Raw genomic sequence first — 19,538 nt, forward strand, 5'->3', positions numbered from 1 at the left:
TGTCTTATCCCAAGACAAGAAATCCTTTGAGAATTAAAAAAAAATGCTTGATTTGGAGAGCAAAAATAATCAGTTTCTAGCAGCAATTTATAATAAAAATTGCAAAGCATGCACAAAACAAGAAGATTGGGTAGTTTTAATAAAAGAAAAAAAATTCAAAGAAAGAAAAATACTGGACCAAGCAGTAACAGTTACAGTGGACCTGCAAACAAATGTGGATTTATCTGAAGTTTTTTAAACAAATTTTATGAAGGCTAGTTTTGAATTAAACAAAAACATTACAAAAGCTTTCATAAGGAAATATCAAAAGAGTCATTACAACTAGTTTAATTGTGACATACTTGTATAAAAAATACTTCCAGCAAATGCTTTCAGTCTCCTGTTTCTGGATATTCTCCAAGTCTTTTCTTCAAGTGGCAAAAACAATTACTTTTATGCAAAAAAAAAAAAAAAAAAAAAAAAAAGTAAAACCATGCAATAGGCAGTACATAGCAATCAAAGGACACACTTACGATTGAGGTACACAACCAATAGCAAACCCTACGAGACCTCTCAGTAATACTATCCAGTTATATGTTGGCGCAAAAGCTGATAATAATCCCCAATAAGCCAACATAACTGCTGCCAGTCTTAAAGACCTCTTCCTGCCATATTTGTCAGAGAGATTCCCCCAAAATGCAGAACTCAGCATCATACCTGTAAAATAATATTTGATTTTAAATTTTTTATCTAAAATTAAAAAATTTCAGAGTACACTACATGTAATTTGTTTTTTTCCTAAACAAACCTAAGAGCTTTTATAGGAGAATTACTCTGGCTTAGTTGAAAAAAAGTAAACTTTCAACAAGATAGTAGTAGTTACTGATGGGTGAACTGTAAGCTCCAACCATCTGACATTTAGATTTGCACTCACTTTTGACCTTAAGCCTGGGACTTGCGGGGAGGTTGAGGCAGGAAGTGTAATGTTAAAAGACCTACGTTTGTGGTCAGAAAAAATACAAATGATTTTGATAATTGTGATTTGTACATATATGAATACAAACCATCATACTTTAATAGGAAACTTATTTTTAGGGGGGAGGAAGTCTCTATGAACCAAATTGTCTGGTTAACGCAATTAGTACTGTATGGGAGTGGATATGCTTTCACATGTCAAGCTCCTAACTACCTGTACATGAGCATGTCATAGGTGTTAAGGTAGGCCCTTTTCAGGTAGGCCTAATGGTAATTGGTGGACGACCATGGAAGACCATGTACCTGTGTGATGGATATACTGACTGAATATATGGTGATTAAGAGAAATGGTTTTGTATACTTATATACATTCTCCTTTTTATATGGGAGGATGGTGGATATACTTCTTAACCAAACTTATTTGGAAAGAGAAGTTGCTCAATTATGGGGGTTACTTGCATGGCGTCCGGTCAAGGACATAACAGTGCAATTGCGGCAACCCAAAGGAGGGTAAGGAAGAAAGGGGAAGGTTAGTTATCCTATCTTTCAATCTATGTTTATGTCACAACTGCCATCTTGGACAAGATGCCTCTTGTTCCATGAGGGTGCTAGGTTTGCTAAACAATCTGTTTGCATGGCTACTACTCAACCAATACTCTTGAAGGTAGTGGGTAGTGAAGGTTGTCTAGAGTTTCCAGACTCATGCCTCCAGGACCTGCTCCTTTGACAGGTTCTTTCTGAATGCTAGGGTAGAGCCAATATTCATGACTTTGTAAAATTTTGCCCTTGGAAGGTCTTTCCCTTTCCTTGCTGCTTGTAGATAAGGAACGTCTGATGGTTCCACGAAACCAGAATGAAGCAATGTTCTTCGGCATCTTCTTCACCCTCATGTTCTGAAAATTCTTTGGTGATCTGGCCTGAAGTTCTTTATAGCACTGTATTAGTCTCAAAGGTCACAAAATCAAAGTCATCCTGAAACCCATTTCATTATTATATAGATTTGCTATGAACCACTCATTGGTTATTTCATTGGCTTTCATAATGCTTATGATCTGCAATTGTTACTGCCCACCCGACTTCTCACTTGCTTGGTCTGAGCAAATGAGATTTTCACAATTTTCACTTTTTTTTCCTACCACCATCAGCACCAAATTTCTAGAAATTTGAGAATACATTTAAAACTTTACAAATATTATTGAACAGATCCTATTTGTCAGGTGCTCCCACATATTAATTCAGCTTCTGGCCAGGCAGTTTTTAGTGCCCAGCTTCAGAGACACCACAAAATGTGTAATCAGTAATAACGGGGGGTTATGTGACTAACCCTATACCTATGTGCTGCTGTACTCTTGCATATTTTAAAGTGTTTAGATTGGTGGCGAGTGAAAATTACCTTAGATGATGATTTTCTGGGAAGTGTCAGTTAATTTTACTATCAGCACAATGGCTTTTCTATTATTTTAAGCAATGCAAAATCATTAATCTTTCTAACATGTTATACTGTATTGTGGGGGGAATCTTCTTAATCAAGCAGTTAAATCGGTAAAACTTCGGAAGTTTAAGCTTGCAGCGAATGTTTTTATGTTGAATAAGCTGCATGAGCCTCTCTTCATAGTTTTTATATAACTTATCTATTCTAATGTTATTACTGATCTTAAAATATTTCATATTCTTTATTAGTTTTTTTTTCATATATTTTATTCATTTCTTTATTTCCTTTCCTCTCTAGGTTATTTTTCATATTGGAGCCCTTGGGCTCATAGCATCCTGCTTTTCCAACTAGGGTTGTAGCTTAGCTAATAATAATAATAATAATAATAATAATAATAATAATAATAATAATAATAATAATAATAATAATAATAGTCACTTCTTGTAGAGAATGGATGCAGAAGGGCTCAATACTGGGCTCATGGGCAGCTGCATTATGGGGATTGGCAATGAGCTCTGGAACAAAACTGAAGAAGACCTTCCATCCTGCAGGATGACTCGTGATGTACAAAATGACATGAAGCTCACCTACTTACTTTGCCAAGGTTGAAGCTATCAGAAAAACAGTCAAGGGCTCATGTGGAGCTAGCATAAGAGGCCTGAGGCATTGGGTAACATCCCATTCCAGGGGTGCCTGAGTTCCAGGGGAGTAAGACTGCTTAAAGCACTTAATTACAGGGAGGCTCTAACCACCCTTCTACGATACCAACTGCAGAAAATGGCCCTCATTCCCAGGTAGACAGCTGCAGAGGACCTTAGAAAATATCCATACATCTCCCGTACAGTGCCTTAAGAAAAGACTTATGCTCAGAGATGCTGGATTGTCACAAATTATGAAGTGCATGGGAGGTCGTGAGTTATGGTACCTCTGATGCTAGGGATGACATGGTAATTCTCTTGGTACATTGACAAAGAGCATCTGCAAGTTTAGATACCATTTGACATGTGGTCAATTGGGATCCAGCATGGTCATTCTAAGAACTGAAGTCATTAACATTCTGTTGGCTAAACAACGAATCAGGCAGATGGGATTAAAGGCAACAAGTTCAAGTTGTCCCAGTTGTATTCAAAGATGTCTTCAAACACCACCTACAGTTCTGGAACTGGGGAGAAGAACTCCAAGAGTTTCTTGTTCAACCATATGGTGAACAGTTCAATCGCACACAATCTTCAAAATGCAATAAGCCTTTCCTCCATGTAAGGATGCAAGGGCTACTTTGAGGCTACAACCTGTGACCAAGCGTGCATGCTATATCATTCTTCTTGCCCTAGAATGAACCTCATCAAGAGTTCTACAGCATTGACTAATGTCTAGGTATGTACCTGCTTTGCTAACTCACAAAGGGTCTGTGAAACAATACCACCTTGCTTATTGTCATACTGTATGTCATGACCATAGTGTTGTTTCTCATCAATGCAACTGAATGTCTTATCAAACTGTTAGAAGGCATACAGTGGGGGGACTGCTGCTTTCATTTCCAACTGGTCATACCAATGCGTTTCTTTGTTGGACCAGACTCCTGAGGCAGCTCAGGTGTGCCCTCTACCCATCTTTGGATGCATCTGTGAACAGCAGCATCTTTGGAGATAAAAACTTCCCAGGCTAGTTTTCGTAGTTCAAGCCCCAGTCAGGACCATCCCATACTTTTTGTTTCCCTGGAACAAGATATTGAAGGATATCATTGGTTGCTAATCAGCGATACGTCAGACACCGCTAGAGTGAATGAGTTTCTTCAAGGAAAGATGTACCAGAGGATATTGCTGGAGTGAGTGCATTGCCTCCCTGAGATTGCTAATAAGGTTATCTGATGAAAACATTTGCTGCTGCCGTGTATATCCCCACACCCAAATACGTATTCCATCCTCTACTCAATCACAACCCCCCAGATCATGGATAAATAAAAGAAGTCTGTCTCAACCCATGAGCAGGACAGTATCAGCCAATCGTCGAGATACCTCAAGCGGCAAATTCTGTTTGAGTGGGTTGAAGTACAGATGAGCATGAAGACTTGGTGAGTGGTTGACAGTTTGAAGCACATGGCTTTGTTCTTTTGTGATGACAGACCTCATAGTGCTTGGCATCTCCATCTTAAATATTGTCTGGATAAAAAAATTTTCAAAGGAGAGGGGTTGATACCCGTTTTCTAGCCGCCAGTTGATTTTACCACTTTGCACTCATTCTTCTTCTTCTTCATCACTTTCATCTCTGCTGAGGACAGAGCTTTCAGCAAATCATGAGGGTAAATATGGAATATCAACAGAGTGCAAGTATGAAGAGTGCGAGATTTAGTGAAAGGTAGGCAATATCTGTCACGAGGACTTAGATCACCCCTTGCTATGCTCCATGTCACTGACATGTTGCCCAATAGTTTGACAGGCATCCTCCAACTTGCGGTAGCCGAAGGACGGGACTGCTGACTTCAGCATCCTCTTCCTGCCTCTACCAACCGTTCTGGAATGGGCCAGCTGGGGGCGAAAGAGCAGAGCGCTGTCCACCCCTTCCTTTGAGGAGTACTCTAAGGAGTTGGTGTCCAACGTTCACCCGGGATGGTATAAATATCAAACCGTCACATACGTCTCACCTTCTACGGACTGATCCAGAAGGTACTGATTGTAGAGAAAAACTAAGCAAATCAAGAAATAACAATCGATATCTGCCTAGGCACCACTAAGGTCACGAATGTTAACCGACACCAAAGGTACCAGTCGGCAGTGAGCTCCAAACAGAGAAGCACGCTGAGAGTAAGGTACAATCTTCCCTTTCACAACAGGAAACAAGAAAGGTGAGTACTAAACCCCAACCTTCCCTGGCCTCTGTGCTCTGTATTCAGATCTGCTTATCTGAATCCCTAGATACCATTTTGCAGGAGAGTACCGCCACTCTCTCCCAAAGGAGAAAAATGATCACAAAGCTCCAAGGAACTAACTGAAAGGCCTTCCGATACAACCATCCCTTTTGTTCACGTTTCCACGATGAAAGCACTTGATGGAGGGAAAGAGGAGGAAGAAGACACTGGGAGTCCACACAATTCACATTCAGGAGCATAACTACAACATGATCACTTGAGCCGTAATAGGAAATACCCTCCGGAAGGGAAACTCCAAGAGAAGTTCATAATCTTCCTAATTGTCAGCACAATCTCTTCAATAGGGGCACTGCGTACAGTCCCACCCTTCGGGAGGTGAACTGCATATAGTCCCATCCTTCACAAGGTACACAACACATGGGACAGGAGGTTTGTACCCTCAAAGGAACAAATTTCCATTTAGCACATAGTAACATTCTATGCACTTTTGATGTTTGTGGAAAGGGTTCACAAAACAAAATAAAACAGACATGTCCTAAGCAAAGAAAGAAATGATGCATCAGTCCAAAGAGCAGCAACAAACATGTCCATACACTGTGCAGCCAAAGACAAAAGTAATGTGATACAGTCACTCATGTGGGTGGCTATTGCCACCTACCTCCCATGTTAAAGATTTTATTTGATGGGCATTCCAACTGGCATTGAAGATACATTCCTTTTTAAGGGGTGGTGATTTGTGTACCTGTAGGAACTAATAAAAATTATCGCTTATCACAAACAACTGAAAATGAAGATCCAACAGTCAAGAGAGGAGTGCAACAGCACATCTGTACCCTTTGTGGTCAAAGAAAAAAGTGATTATTCAGTAACAGGTAAGTGGCGGGGCTTCCCAATCATGCCATCAGGCGTTAACCAACAACAGTAACTTGTTAATGATTCAATGCTGTTCCAGCACCTCTGAAAATATCCCAATTCAAAGGAGGAAGATTTGTATATAGGCTACAGAAGGACAAATCCTGGTGACCGTGTAACTATAAATCTTTACATGAAATATCAGTCTTCATGAAAAATCCCAAGGGAGATCAAACTACAAAGTTTTTTCAATTTTATCTTAATTCTCATAGAAGTAGAAACATTGAAACCCCAAATCTTTATATGATATAACCATCAATTTCTTTAACAATTAAAAAATAAGTGTAGTATATGAAGTTATTTTTATCTCCTATTCCAACTACTCACATGATGCTTTCACCCCAGAAAAAAATGTATGAAAAAAGTTTTGGGGAACCACCCCCAAAAAATGCAGAGATTCAAATTTATTTGCAACTTAATATAAACTAACCAATAAAAACTGCAGTAGTAAGAAATGCTTGCTTCCATTCTGATAGATGCCAGTCGCAGTGTAATGCTGGTCCCAATATGGCTAAGATCATCATCTCCATTGAATCTGCCATCCAGCATAATCCAGTAATCAATGATAACTTTATCTGAGAAATAAAAAAAAATCTGTTATAAAGGAAAATTTATACTCCACATTAGAATAAATTTCAGTGAGGAAGGCACATAGAACTATCACATCAAATGTCACTTTCTTATAATACTACCTAATAAAATAGAGTAAGTTTTACTACTATACACAAACCTCATATTCAGAATATCCTTCTAAAAAGACCCTTAAGGACACCTCAGCTATAATCTTGGACAAATATTCTTTAAATAAACGATAAATAGTAAATTAGTGCTGAGTCCCATAAAGTAGAGTTGGGCCTCAATATTCGAGGGCATTAGGTAACAAAGACAGGTGCGAAAATTGAGAATCGGTGAATGCTTGCTGCCCTAAGGTGGATCAACTCATAACCTACCAACTCATTCACCATTACCTACCTGCAGTTGACTAACATATTAGGTAAACCACTGTAATGCACTACATTCCTTTCACATTCTTTCTATCATGGCATTTTAGTTTATATTGCTTTTCTAAAGTAATTATATATTATTAACATAGTTTCAATACAGGGTAATGGTGGAATCACACTAGTAATTTTATGTCCAAGGTTTTCGCCAACGTTCAACCGATAATAGTGAGCGGAAGTGTTGTAGCGTCACATTACAATACTGTAGTTCGAGGAGCAAATGGGAAAAAGTTAAACAAAACCGATCAGCTGATATCATCATGGAACACAGAAATTTTATAAATGTTACAGTAACATGTATTATCGGTATATTACGTGAATATGAGAAATTCGTAGATAATTTGTATTTTTCCTAAGTACTGTCTACAAACCTTAGCTATTTAATAGGGGTATTACTTTCGGCGTAGCTGAAATGACGAGCCATTAATTTTTAGCCAGGGTTAACTACCCACACCGCTAGTTAGGGCGGGGGTAGGGAGGGTAGCTTGCTACCGCTCCCCCTCAAATACCTGTGATTGAGCTCACTTTGCTTGGAGGTAGGACTTCAAGGGGGATAGGGCTGGTGGGCAAGTTTGGTTAAATAGCTAAGGTTTGTATAGTTAGGAAAAATGTTATTTTGATAATAAAATAAATTTTTGAATATACTTACCCGGTGATTATAATAGCTGCAACTCTGTTGCTCGACAGAAAAACTCTACGTAAAAATTCGCCAGCGATCGCTACACAGGTAGGGGGTGTACTCAACAGCGCCATCTGTCGTTCAGATACCCATTACTCATTGTAAACAAAGAACTCAATTTTCTCCTCGGTCCACTGTGTCTCTATTGGGGAGGAAGGGAGGGTCCTTTAATTTATAATCACCGGGTAAGTATATTCAAAAATTTATTTTATTATCAAAATAACAATTTTCAATATTTAACTTAGCCGGTGATTATAATAGCTGATTCACACCCAGGGGGGTGGGTAGAGACCAGCAAAATATGTTTACATCATATGAGCTAAGAATTTTTATTTCATTTTAGAAGTTATCAAAATAACTAAACAAAATAAATAGGTACCTGGTAAGGAAGTCGACTTGAACAATTACTCTGCCTTTTTAAGTACGTCTTCCTTACGGAGCCTCGCGATCCTCTTAGGATGCTGAGCGACCCCTAGGAGCTGAAGTATCAAGGGTTGCAACCCATACAACAGGACCTCATCAAAACCTCTAATCTAGGCGCTTCTCAAGAAATGACTTTGACCACCCGCCAAATCAACTAGGATGCGAAAGGCTTCTTAGCCTTCCGGACAACCCAAAAACAAAACAATAAAAACATTTCATGAGAAAGATTAAAAAGGTTATGGAATTAGGGAATTGTAGTGGTTGAGCCCTCACCCACTACTGCACTCGTTGCTACGAATGGTCCCAGAGTGTAGCAGTTCTCGTAAAGAGACTGGACATCCTTAAGATAAAAAGACGCGAACACTGACTTGCTTTTCCAATAGGTTGCGTCGATTATACTTCGCAGAGATCTATTTTGTTTAAAGGCCACGGAAGTTGCGACAGCTCTAACTTCGTGTGTCCTTACCTTCAGCAAAGCTTGGTCTTCCTCATTCAGATGGGAATGAGCTTCTCGTATTAACAGTCTGATAAAATAGGATAAAGCATTCTTTGACATAGGCAAAGATGGTTTCTTAACTGAACACCATAAAGCTTCAGACGGGTCTCGTAAAGGTTTAGTTCGTTTTAAATAGAACTTTAGAGCTCTTACAGGGCATAAGACTCTTTCTAGTTAATTTCCAACCATACGATAAGCTTGGAATATCGAACGATTTTGGCCAAGGTCGAGAAGGCAGCTCGTTTTTGGCTAGAAAACCAAGTTGTAGAGAACATGTAGCCGTTTCAGATGAGAATCCGATGTTCTTGCTGAAGGTATGAATCTCACTGACTCTTTTAGCTGTGGCTAAGCATACCAGGAAAAGAGTCTTTAAGGTGAGATCTTTCAGGGAGGCTGATTGTCGCGGCTCGAACCTGTCTGACATAAGGAATCTTAGTACCACGTCTAAATTCCAACCAGGTGTAACCAAACGACGCTCCTTCGTGGTCTCAAAAGACTTAAGGAGGTCCTGTAGATCTTTATTGTTGGAAAGATCTAAGCCTCTGTGACGGAAGACTGATGCCAACATGCTTCTGTAACCCTTGATAGTGGGAGCTGAAAGAGATCGTTCTTTCCTCAGATATAAGAGGAAGTCAGCTATTTGAGTTACAGAGGTACTGGTCGAGGATACGGATACTGACTTGCACCAGTTTCGGAAGATTTCCCACTTCGATTGGTAGACTCTAAGGGTGGATGTTCTCCTTGTTCTAGCAATCGCTCTGGCTGCCTCCTTCGAAAAGCCTCTAGCTCTCGAGAGTCTTTCGATAGTCTGAAGGCAGTCAGACGAAGAGCGTGGAGGCCTTGGTGTACCTTCTTTACGTGTGGCTGACGTAGAAGGTCCACCCTTAGGGGAAGTGTTCTGGGAACGTCTACTAGCCATCGAAGTACCTCGGTGAACCATTCTCTCGCGGGCCAGAGGGGAGCAACTAGCGTCAACCTTGTCCCTTCGTGAGAGGCGAACTTCTGCAGTACCTTGTTGACAATCTTGAACGGAGGGAATGCATATAGATCTAGATGTGACCAATCTAGGAGAAAGGCATCTATATGAACTGCTGCTGGGTCCGGGATTGGAGAGCAAAATATTGGGAGCCTCTTGGTCATCGAGGTTGCGAAGAGATCTATGGTTGGCTGGCCCCAGGAAGCCCAAAGTCTCTTGCATACATCCTTGTGGAGGGTCCATTCTGTTGGAATTATTTGTCCCTTCCGACTGAGACAATCTGCCATGACATTCAAGTTGCCTTGGATGAACCTCGTTACTAGTGATATGTTTAGACCTTTTAACCAGGTGAGGAGGTCCCTTGCGATCTCGTACAACGTCAGAGAGTAGGTCCCTCCTTGCTTGGAGATGTACGCCAAAGCCGTGGTGTTGTCCGAGTTCACCTCCACCACTTTGCCTTGAAGGAGAGACCTGAAGCTTTTCCAGGCCAGACGTACTGCCAGTAGCTCCTTGCAGTTGAAATGCATTGTCCTTTGACTCGAGTTCCATATCCCCGAGCATTCCCGACCGTCTAATGTCGCACCCCAGCCTACGTCCGATGCGTCCGAGAAGAGAACGTGGTTGGGAGTCTGAACAGCCAGGGGAAGACCCTCTCTTAGGTTGATATTGTCCTTTCACCAAGTTAGACAAGACTTTATCTTTTCGGAAACCGGGATCGAGACCGCTTCTAGCGTCTTGTCCTTTTTCCAGTGAAAAGCTAGATGGTATTGAAGAGGACGGAGGTGTAGTCTTCCTAGTGACACAAATTGATCCACGGATGACAGTGTCCCTACCAGACTCATCCACAGCCTGACTGAGCAGCGTTCCTTCTTCAGCATCTTCTGAATGGATAGCAGGGCTGGGGGCTGATCGTCTTGTTGTTCAGCGACGTCCTCATCAGAGGGTTCCTCATCCGAAACTGATGAGGAAACGGCAACGGAGTGGGCAACGTCTGGTTCGCTGAATCCGGTCGCACTGGTGGATGCGTGACGGAGCCGGACGCAATATCATGGAACTGCTGCACAGTCTGTGAACTGTCAACAACCATGAGTGCGCGAGGAAGCACAGCGTCAACCCGAGACTGTCTAGACCGCCTGGGTTGTGCAGTCAACACCCTACCGGGTTGCTGAGATTGACGCACTGCGTCAAAACAAGTCACCTCTGCTGGTTGTTGAACGTCCTGAACGTCAAAAACCACCTCCGAGCGTCGCTTAATGTCAACGTGCGGCTGGCAACCCACACTGGGTCGCATCGGTGGAGTAACCACCTCAACTGGCAGACGCGAGTAGGTTACCTCAGCGTCAACAGGGCGCACAACCGACCGGTTGGAAGGTTGTTGGCCAGAGGGTTCTTCTCCGCATTTAAGTCCTCTATCAAGGACGCAAGCTTGGACTGCATGTCTTGCAGCAAAGCCCATTTAGGGTCTACGGGAGCAGGTGTGGCAACAGACGGGGTTAGCGACTGAGGCGGAACCGTTTACCATCCCTGAAAGCCTTGTTATGCGTGACATAATAGTACAGCAAAACTTCAAAGGCTCGACAACAGCTGTGAAGTTGACCTGTAAACAACTTGGAGCGTCTCCTGGCTAGGCGCCAGGGAGAGTCTACCAGAATTGAGAAGTCTATCTGGGCAGAGGCATGAACTCCCAAGCCGAGAACTTCTCTCGTGTCATATCAGACTCTCGCTCTATAAACCAGTTTAAAAGAAGGGAAAGCAAAGGCTGTATCCCCCAAACTCCTCCTGGTGAAAAACCAGTCGCCTAGCCAACGTAACGCTCTCTAGGAGAGCGAGAGAGCACTAGCTTAAAAACGACGGCTTCGAAGTAGCTAGGCCTAGTGTAAGCTCTGACGTTTAGGCGAACGAGGAGCAGCAGTTACAAAAAGATCCGGACGAAGATCCTTAAAAAAAATCATCATGATTTAATTAAAGTCCATAGGAGGCTAAGCAGCTTTAGGCTCCTCTCCATCTGACAGAGTCCTCAAGGGAATATCAGTAGGAGGGAGAACAGCAACTTCCTCATCTACAGGAACCTTGTCCGATAAAAGCTGAGTCTCTCACTGGTGCATTAGTAGCGGACCAGAACGCAACGTCATGTAACTGCTTGACAGTCTGTGAACTGTCAACAACTGAACTGTCAACCACAACAGGTGCGTGAGGACGCACAGCGTCCACTCGATACTGCTTTGACTGCCTAGACTGAGCAGTCAAAACAACTCTAGAATGCGGAGGTTGACGCACAGCGTCAAAACAAGTCAACTCCGATTGTTAGTGAACGTCTTGAACGTCAACAGGAGCATCAGCCAGTGGCCTAACGTCCAAATGCGGCTGAAAAACCACACGAGACCGCATCGAGTGTGGTTCTAAACAACCTGACTGACGTGACTAAGCTACGCCAACGTCAACAGTAAGCACAAAGGAACGTTAGGTTGGCTGAAAGCCAGGATATCGATGAGATAAACGGCTAGACTCAACGGACTAATCGGCAGAATAGTCTTCCATAAGGGAGGCAAGCATATACTGCATGTTTTGCCATACAACCCCTTAAGGATCAACGGAAATGGTTGTGGTAATAGACGAGGGTAACGTCTGTGACCGCAACACTTTGCCTACAAAAAAAGACTCTCGGAGTCTGTGTTACACTTTTGTTAGGCGGCGAGCAGTTATCTGATGACTGCATAGGGTCAGAGCTGTCCTAATGGCTGTAACCAGGACGCTGGACCTGTCCTGAAAGGACTGACTTTCGCTTAAGGGCTTTGAAACCTTGTGACAGGTTTCTTATGCGAAAAGCCTACGGATGGCGAGGAGAAACAACGTCTCTCTCGTCTTATGGTAGGGGAGATCTTGGTAAGATACACCCGATACCATAGAGGGAAAACGTCTGTTTGTTGGTCAAGGCCTCTCGAACCCATAAGTCGTTTGACATTACTTCTCCCCTGGGCTTGGGAGCTTGTAAGAGGTCCCGGACTAGGTGAACGACAGGCACGAACAGACGAACCCTCGGACGCAACACTGTAACACTTTGCGCCTCGGACGCAACACTGTAACACTTTGCGCATATCACTTTATCACTTCGATTTTCTGTTTTGCACTTATTTCTACCTGAAACACGCAATTCTACCCTTCATTAAAAGGTAGTAATTGCGAAATTAGTCGTATAATGCAAGTTCATAATACAGTACCAGCAAAAAACAGAAAACATATTTTAAGATAAAAAGAAAAATCAGTGGCTGGGAAAGAGACTAAACACTAGTTCATATAACTACGTTTTCAATCTCTCACCGCACATAGCCTGGGGACGAGAATAAAAACCTAAAAACGTTTTATCCTTCCTCCCCGTACAGCGACTAGGGACGTGAGTAACACGAGAACAACGTTACCCGCTTGAACGGAACGTTTTCTCTCCTCTCTCTCCCTCCGTCTCTATCTCTCTCTCTCTTTCTCTCTTGATTTCGCACCTAAGAGAAGAGCCCAATTATATATCGTCAAAAAAACATGTTATTTGACTAAAGGAAAAAACTGAAAGGTTTTTCAAATAAAAAGTTCCTTTAAATTAGAATTTAAAACATTTAAGCTAAGAAAGAATGAACAAAAAGTCAGAATCGATTTACTATTACTGCAAAGTGAAACCGTGATACACTCTCTCTCTATCGTAACGATAGAGCGCATGTTGAACGTCCTGAACATCAACAACTGCGTAGCATAAAAAACTAAACGTTAGTTCATCTTTGAAAACAGTACGAAGACTATCAAAGAAATTCTTTCATAATAAATTACATTTAAAAAGTTTTAAATCCTTAGCTCTTTAAAAGCTAAAGACGATATAAAGGGCTCAACGTTGATTAAATTCGGTTTCCAAGTTAGGACCGCCTACTCTCAGGAAAGGTCTATATAAACAAAGCATTAAAATCTATTTTTATATGTTTATAAAAAATGGAAAGTTAATCGAAGAGGCCTAATAAAGGCGGAGAGATATAAAATATATATAGGAAAATCTATAACGTGATAAGATAATTACTAAAAGCCTAAACACACTTCCGTCTAAGGGAAGGGTCGGCCATTTAAAAGTGAAAGAAAGTCCATACTCTCTTTGTCACCATAATTAAATCTATCCAAAACGAGTTCAAGTTTTAAGATGAAGATAAAACACCTGCATAGCGAAAGCTCAAAACTAGAATAGTGTACTTCACCAAATAGTTGTGAAAACAAATCCAGTTAGCAACAGCGAATTAGTAGGTCTTGCCGGTAGCCCGACAGAGAGAAAATTGAGTTCTTTGTTTACAATGAGTAATGGGTATCTGAACGACAGATGGCGCTGTTGAGTACACCCCCTACCTGTGTAGCGATCGCTGGCGAATTTTTACGTAGAGTTTTTCTGTCGAGCAACAGAGTTGCAGCTATTATAATCACTGGCTAAGTTAAATATTGAAAAATACAAATTATCTATGAATTTGTAATTTGTTCAGTAACTAGAATACAAATCACGCTATTTAATAGGGGTGACTCACCCATTAGGAAGGGTGGACGTCCCAGCCAATATGGCTTTTTGGCTTTACCAGCGGGCTCCTTATCTGAGTGTGTCAGCACTCAAGGAATACAGAGTCCCTGAACCTCACTAAAACCTTGCTACCCACCCAACTTGAAGAACCTGCGTCATTGAGTAGTTTCTTTTGAAGGCTAGGGATGTAGCTATCCCCCTGACATCATGAGCTCTGGGATGACGTGACGGAGGAGGGTCTGGATTCAGTGCATGGTCAATGACCCTGCGAATCCACACTAAGATGGTGTTCTTGGTGACCCTCTTCTTGGTCCTTCCTGTGTTGACGAATTCTGCAGGCACACGAGGACGGGCTTCGGCTGTTCTCCTAAGGTATAGCCTAAAACTCCTTACTGGGCATAGTAAGAAATGGTCTGGTCATCTGTTACAGTACGGAGACTAGAAATCTGGATGGAGTCGAATCGAGAATCAGCTACTCCTGGGTTCTGAGTCTTAGCAATAAACTCAGGAACAAAGCTGAAGGTTACCTCTCCCCATCCCCTTGAATGGGCGATGTCGTATGAAAGACCACAAAGTTCACTGACTCGCTTGGCCGAGGCCAAAGCTAGCAGGAACACTGTCTTCCAAGTCAGGTGGCGATCTGTTGCCTGGCATAATGGTTCATAAGGTGGTCTCTTAAGAGACCTGAGAACTCGAACCACGTTCCATGGGGGAGGTTTCACTTCTGACTGGGGGCAGGTAAGTTCATAACTCCGTATGAGTAGAGAGTGTTCTAGAGATGAAGAAATGTCCATTCCTTTCAGTCTGAAGGCAAGGCTTAAGGCAGAGCGATAGCCTTTCACTGCCAAGACTGATAGGCGCATTTCTTCACGTAAATACACGAGGAACTCCGCTATTGCTGGAATAGTGACATCGAGTGGAGAGATACCCCTCACACGAAACCAACCACAGAAGACTCTCCACTTTGCCTGGTAGACTGCTGCTGATGATTTTCACAGGTATCCAGACATCCTGATCGCAACTTGTTGCGAAAATCCTCTCTCAGAAAGGAGATGCTGGATAGTCTCCAGGCTTGAAGTCGTAGCAAGGCTACGGGTTTGTGGAAGATGTTGGCATGTGGTTGTTTGAGTAAATTGTGTCATGGAGGGAGTTCTCTTGGAGGCTCTGTTAGGAGTTGCAGAAGGTACGGAAACCATTCTGCGTGATCCCATAGCGGAGCTATGAGGGTCATTGAAAGATTTACCGATGTTCTGGTCTTGCTGAGTACCCTCCTCATCAGACAGAACGGGGAAAGGCGTAAACATTGATGTTGTCCCACCGTTGTTGGAAAGCATCTTGCCAGAGAGCCTTGGGGTCTGGGACTGGGGAACAGTACAGCGGGAACCTGAAGTTCAGGGTTGTTGCGAAGAGGTCCACAATCGGAAAACCCCACAAAGTTAGGACTTTGTTGGCTACTAGATGATCCAAAGACCACTTGGTACTCACTATCTGAGATGCTCTGCTCAGGTTGTCGGCGAGGACATTCCTTTTGCCCGGAATGAAGCGCGCCGATAGTGGTATCGAGTGGATTATGTCCCATCTCAGTATCTCTACTGCTAGATGGGATAGTTACTGCGAAAAAGTACCTCCGTGCTTGTTGATGTAGCCCATTACTGTGGTGTTGTTGCTCATAACCACCACAGTGGCTTTCCATGAACTGTTGAAGGGCCAGAAAGATGGCCTTCATCTCTAGGAGATTTATGTGGAGGTACTTTTCTGACTCTGACCAGAGGCCTGAGGTCGTGTGGTGCAGCACGTGGGCGCCCTCCACTCTTTTTTTTTTGAAGCGTCTGAGAAGGTCCACTCCCTTTTGTAGATTCTCGTCTGTAACCCACCACTGAAGGTCCGTTAGTTCTGCAAGTCCCATATCCTTGCAAAGTCTCAGAAGTTTGTCTCGGTGTTGAAGAAGGGTTGACACCGAGTCTGCTAGGATTAGCCAGTCGTCCTGATAATGGAGGAGATGGATGCCAATCCTGTGTGCCCAAGATGACACTAGGGTATAAACTCTGGTGAAGACTTGTGGTGCTGTGGAAAGACCGAAGCACAGCACCTTGAACTGGTACATTCTGTTGTCTAGGCTGAATCTTAAGTACTTCCTTGAAGACTGGGATCTGGGAGTACACGTCTTTTAGGTCTAGTGTGCACAAGGAGTCTTGCGGTCTTACTGCTAGTCTGACCGTGTCTGCCGTCTCCATGCTGTACGGAGTTTGTTTGACAAACTTGTTCAGGGCTGAGAGGTCGATAACTGGTCTCCAGCCTCCAGGAGCCTTCTTTACGAGAAAGAGTCAACTAAAGAAGCCTGGAGATTCGTCGAGGACCTCTTGGAGAGCGCCCTTCTTCAACAGGGTCTGGTCTTTGAAGGTTTCTGAGTACCAAAGACGCGGTCCTATCGAGGAGGTATCTCTGAGTCGGAAAACCCATTGAGAAACCTCATTAGAGTCAGAACCTGCCAGAATGCATGCTCTGACTCTTGCTGGTCTCTTCATGCTGTAGGACTTGCAGCGAAGTCTCCTTCTAACCCCAAAGGGTCTTCTTGGGGTGAGTCGCGGACATTCCCTGAGTGGCTGGCTGTCTCCATTCTAACCCTAGTGGAGGACTTCGGCAGAGTTTTGGAGTCTTTGGATTCCTTCCAGGGAAGGAAGTAAGACTCCAACATCGATGACCTGTGTGGCATGTCCCTTCTGATCTCAGATAGCGGGGAACTCTCGGTGTGAAGAGAGATTTCCTCCATTGGTGCGATGGGGGAGTCTCTCTCTTCGCGTGGTTCCCTAGGTGAGGGGAGATCTTCGTCCGACAGGGATGGAGTCTCTCTGAGAAACAGGAGGAACTTGCCTCGATGTTCTACAAGGAGTCAGCTTTGCCTTCGGGGAAGTGATCGCGTCTGAAACTTCTCTTTTCCTCTTCAAAGGGGTAGAGCTATAGGTCGCTCTGATGAGCGATCAGACAGGACAGGCTTGAAAGCCTGTGTTACGGCTCTGACCAAGGCACTGAACCAGGGTTCCTGGCTGACAGACACACTGTCAGACAGATCCCCTGAAGGGAAAGGGACCGAAGGTTCCCTACGAAGAGTTACTGTGATAGGTGGGTCCACCTTAGAAGGCAGTTTAGGGATCCTGAACCCCTCTGCATTAAACTGTTTACCTTCTCCCACAGTGCGTGATGGTATGCGCTTGCGGGGAGGGGAATGAGGCGATGGTGACCTTCCGGATGACGCATCTGTGTTTGTGCCTGTTGGTGTGGGTGCTCGCACGTGGGAGAATATTGGCGCTCGCGCGAGGGAGAATATAGTGGAACTTCTACATACGAATGTCCTAACATACGAATTTTCAAACATCCGAAGTAAAATTTGACCAAATTTCTGTCTCGACACCCGAAGTGTTGCTCCAGCATACGAAGTAAACAATACGCGTACGCGTGGAATTTTCTCGAAAGCGTCAACCGTGGTTTGTTGTTGACGCCGCTAGACAGCAGCACATCGGAGGGACGCCAATCGAGCGTCGCCTTGATCAGTCCTCTCATCTCGTGCGCATCGTGTGGTGATTCTTTATTCGCTCCGTTATAAAAGTGTTTTTTATCTTCCTTTTTCACGTGTTGTTTTCTATGTTTCGTAATTATGGGTCCTAAAAAGCTTGGTTCCGGTTCAGGAAGTAGTAGTAGTGGTGAGAAAAGGAAGAAGTCAATGCTTTCATTAGAACTAAAGCAAGAAATAATAGAAAAGCATGAGCGAGGTGTGTGTGTTAGCGATCTGGCCTAACAATATGGCCGGAATATGTCTACGATCTCGACGATCCTAAAATAGAAGGCAGCCATTAAAGCAGTGAAACCTTCGAAGGGGATCACGATTATTTCCAAACGTCGTAGCCCTACCCTTGAAGAGATGGAATGCCTTTTGTTAATATGGATCAAGGACAAAGAGATTGTTGGCAATACAATCACTGAAACGATCATTTGTGAGAAGGCCAGCGCTATCCACAGTGACTTAAAGGCGGTGGGCTCTGGGGGTGACGCGGAGGAGAGTTTAGCCGATCCTACGATGGAGGAATTCAAGGCGTCTCGAGGTTGGTTCGAGAAATTTAGGAAACGGAACGGGATCCATTCTGTTGTTCGGCATGGAGAAGCTTCAAGTTCGGACAACAAGGCTGCTAAAGACTTTGTTAAAAAGTTCTAAAGGATCGTGGCGGAGGAAGGCTATGTAGAGCAGCAGGTGTTCAACTGTGATGAAACCAGTCTGTTTTGGAAAAAGATGCCTAGTTGAACGTACATTACCGCCGAAGAGAAGAAAATACCTGGACATAAGCCAATGAAGGATCGGTTGACTCCTGCGCTTTGTGCCAACGCCAGCGGGGACTACAAAATTAAGCCTTTATTAGTTCACCATTCTGAAAACTCTGGGGAATTTAAAGCACATAGAATTAATAAAGACCTGCTAAATGTTCTATGGCATTCTAATTCTAAGGCTTGGGTTACTAGGCATATCTTTGTGGAATGGGTAAACGTAGTTTTCGGCCCTCCTGTCAAGAAGTACCTTCAGGAGAGGAATTTGCCTTTGAAGTGCTTGCTTTTTTTGGACAATGCACCTGCTCACCCCCCCGGGACACGAAGATGACATCATCGATGAATACAAATTTATAAAAGTGTTGTATCTTCCACCGAATACCACCCCTATCCTCCAGCCCATGGACCAGCAAGTCATCTCTAATTTTGAGAAGCTCTACACCAAGCACTTATTTAAGCAGTGCTTTAATGTCACGCAAAGCACCAACTTAACTTTGTGTGTATTTTGGAGGAGCCACTTTAATATCGTGCACTGCTTAAAGATCATAGATCAGGCTTGGGAGGGAGTAACTCATCGGACCCTGAATTCAGCTTGGAAGAAGCTTTGGCCTGATGCTGTTGCTCCCAGAGATTTAGAAGGTTTTGGCCCTGAGAATGAACCTGTGGTTGTCGCCGAGGAAGACGTCGAAGAGATTGTATCCCTTGGCAAGTCCATGGGTCTGGAGGTGGATGAAGATGACATCAACGAACTCATCGATGAGCATCATGAAGAGCTCACCACCGAGGAACTCAAGGAGCTGCAAGCCATGCAGCATGATAAGTTCCAAGCTCAGTTGAGTGAGTCGGAGGAGACCGAGGAGGTAGGCCAAATCTTAGGTACGGCGGAAATAAGACAGATGTTGGCATATCATCAACACGTAGTTGATTTCATCGACAAGCATCACCCACAAA

General features: G+C 43.3%; 1 protein-coding gene across 3 annotated transcripts in view; it reads right to left on the reverse strand.

Annotated features, from left to right (window-relative positions):
- The window catches only part of LOC137630572 (synaptic vesicle 2-related protein), a 115,644-nt gene that overhangs the window by 62,722 nt on the left and 33,384 nt on the right, over window positions 1-19,538 (reverse strand). For all 3 annotated transcript variants that reach the window (XR_011041734.1, XM_068362105.1, XM_068362106.1), the window contains exons 4-5: window positions 6,595-6,739; window positions 513-696 (exon numbers count right to left, since the gene is read on the reverse strand). Coding sequence is in view for 2 of the 3 variants with exons in the window: in XM_068362105.1 (XP_068218206.1) it covers window positions 513-696; window positions 6,595-6,739 (329 nt within the window). In the remaining variant the exon portion in view is untranslated. The remainder of the gene's footprint in view (window positions 1-512; window positions 697-6,594; window positions 6,740-19,538) is intronic.

Source organism: Palaemon carinicauda, chromosome 38 (assembly GCF_036898095.1).
Source record: "Palaemon carinicauda isolate YSFRI2023 chromosome 38, ASM3689809v2, whole genome shotgun sequence".
Classification (NCBI taxonomy): domain Eukaryota; kingdom Metazoa; phylum Arthropoda; class Malacostraca; order Decapoda; family Palaemonidae; genus Palaemon; species Palaemon carinicauda.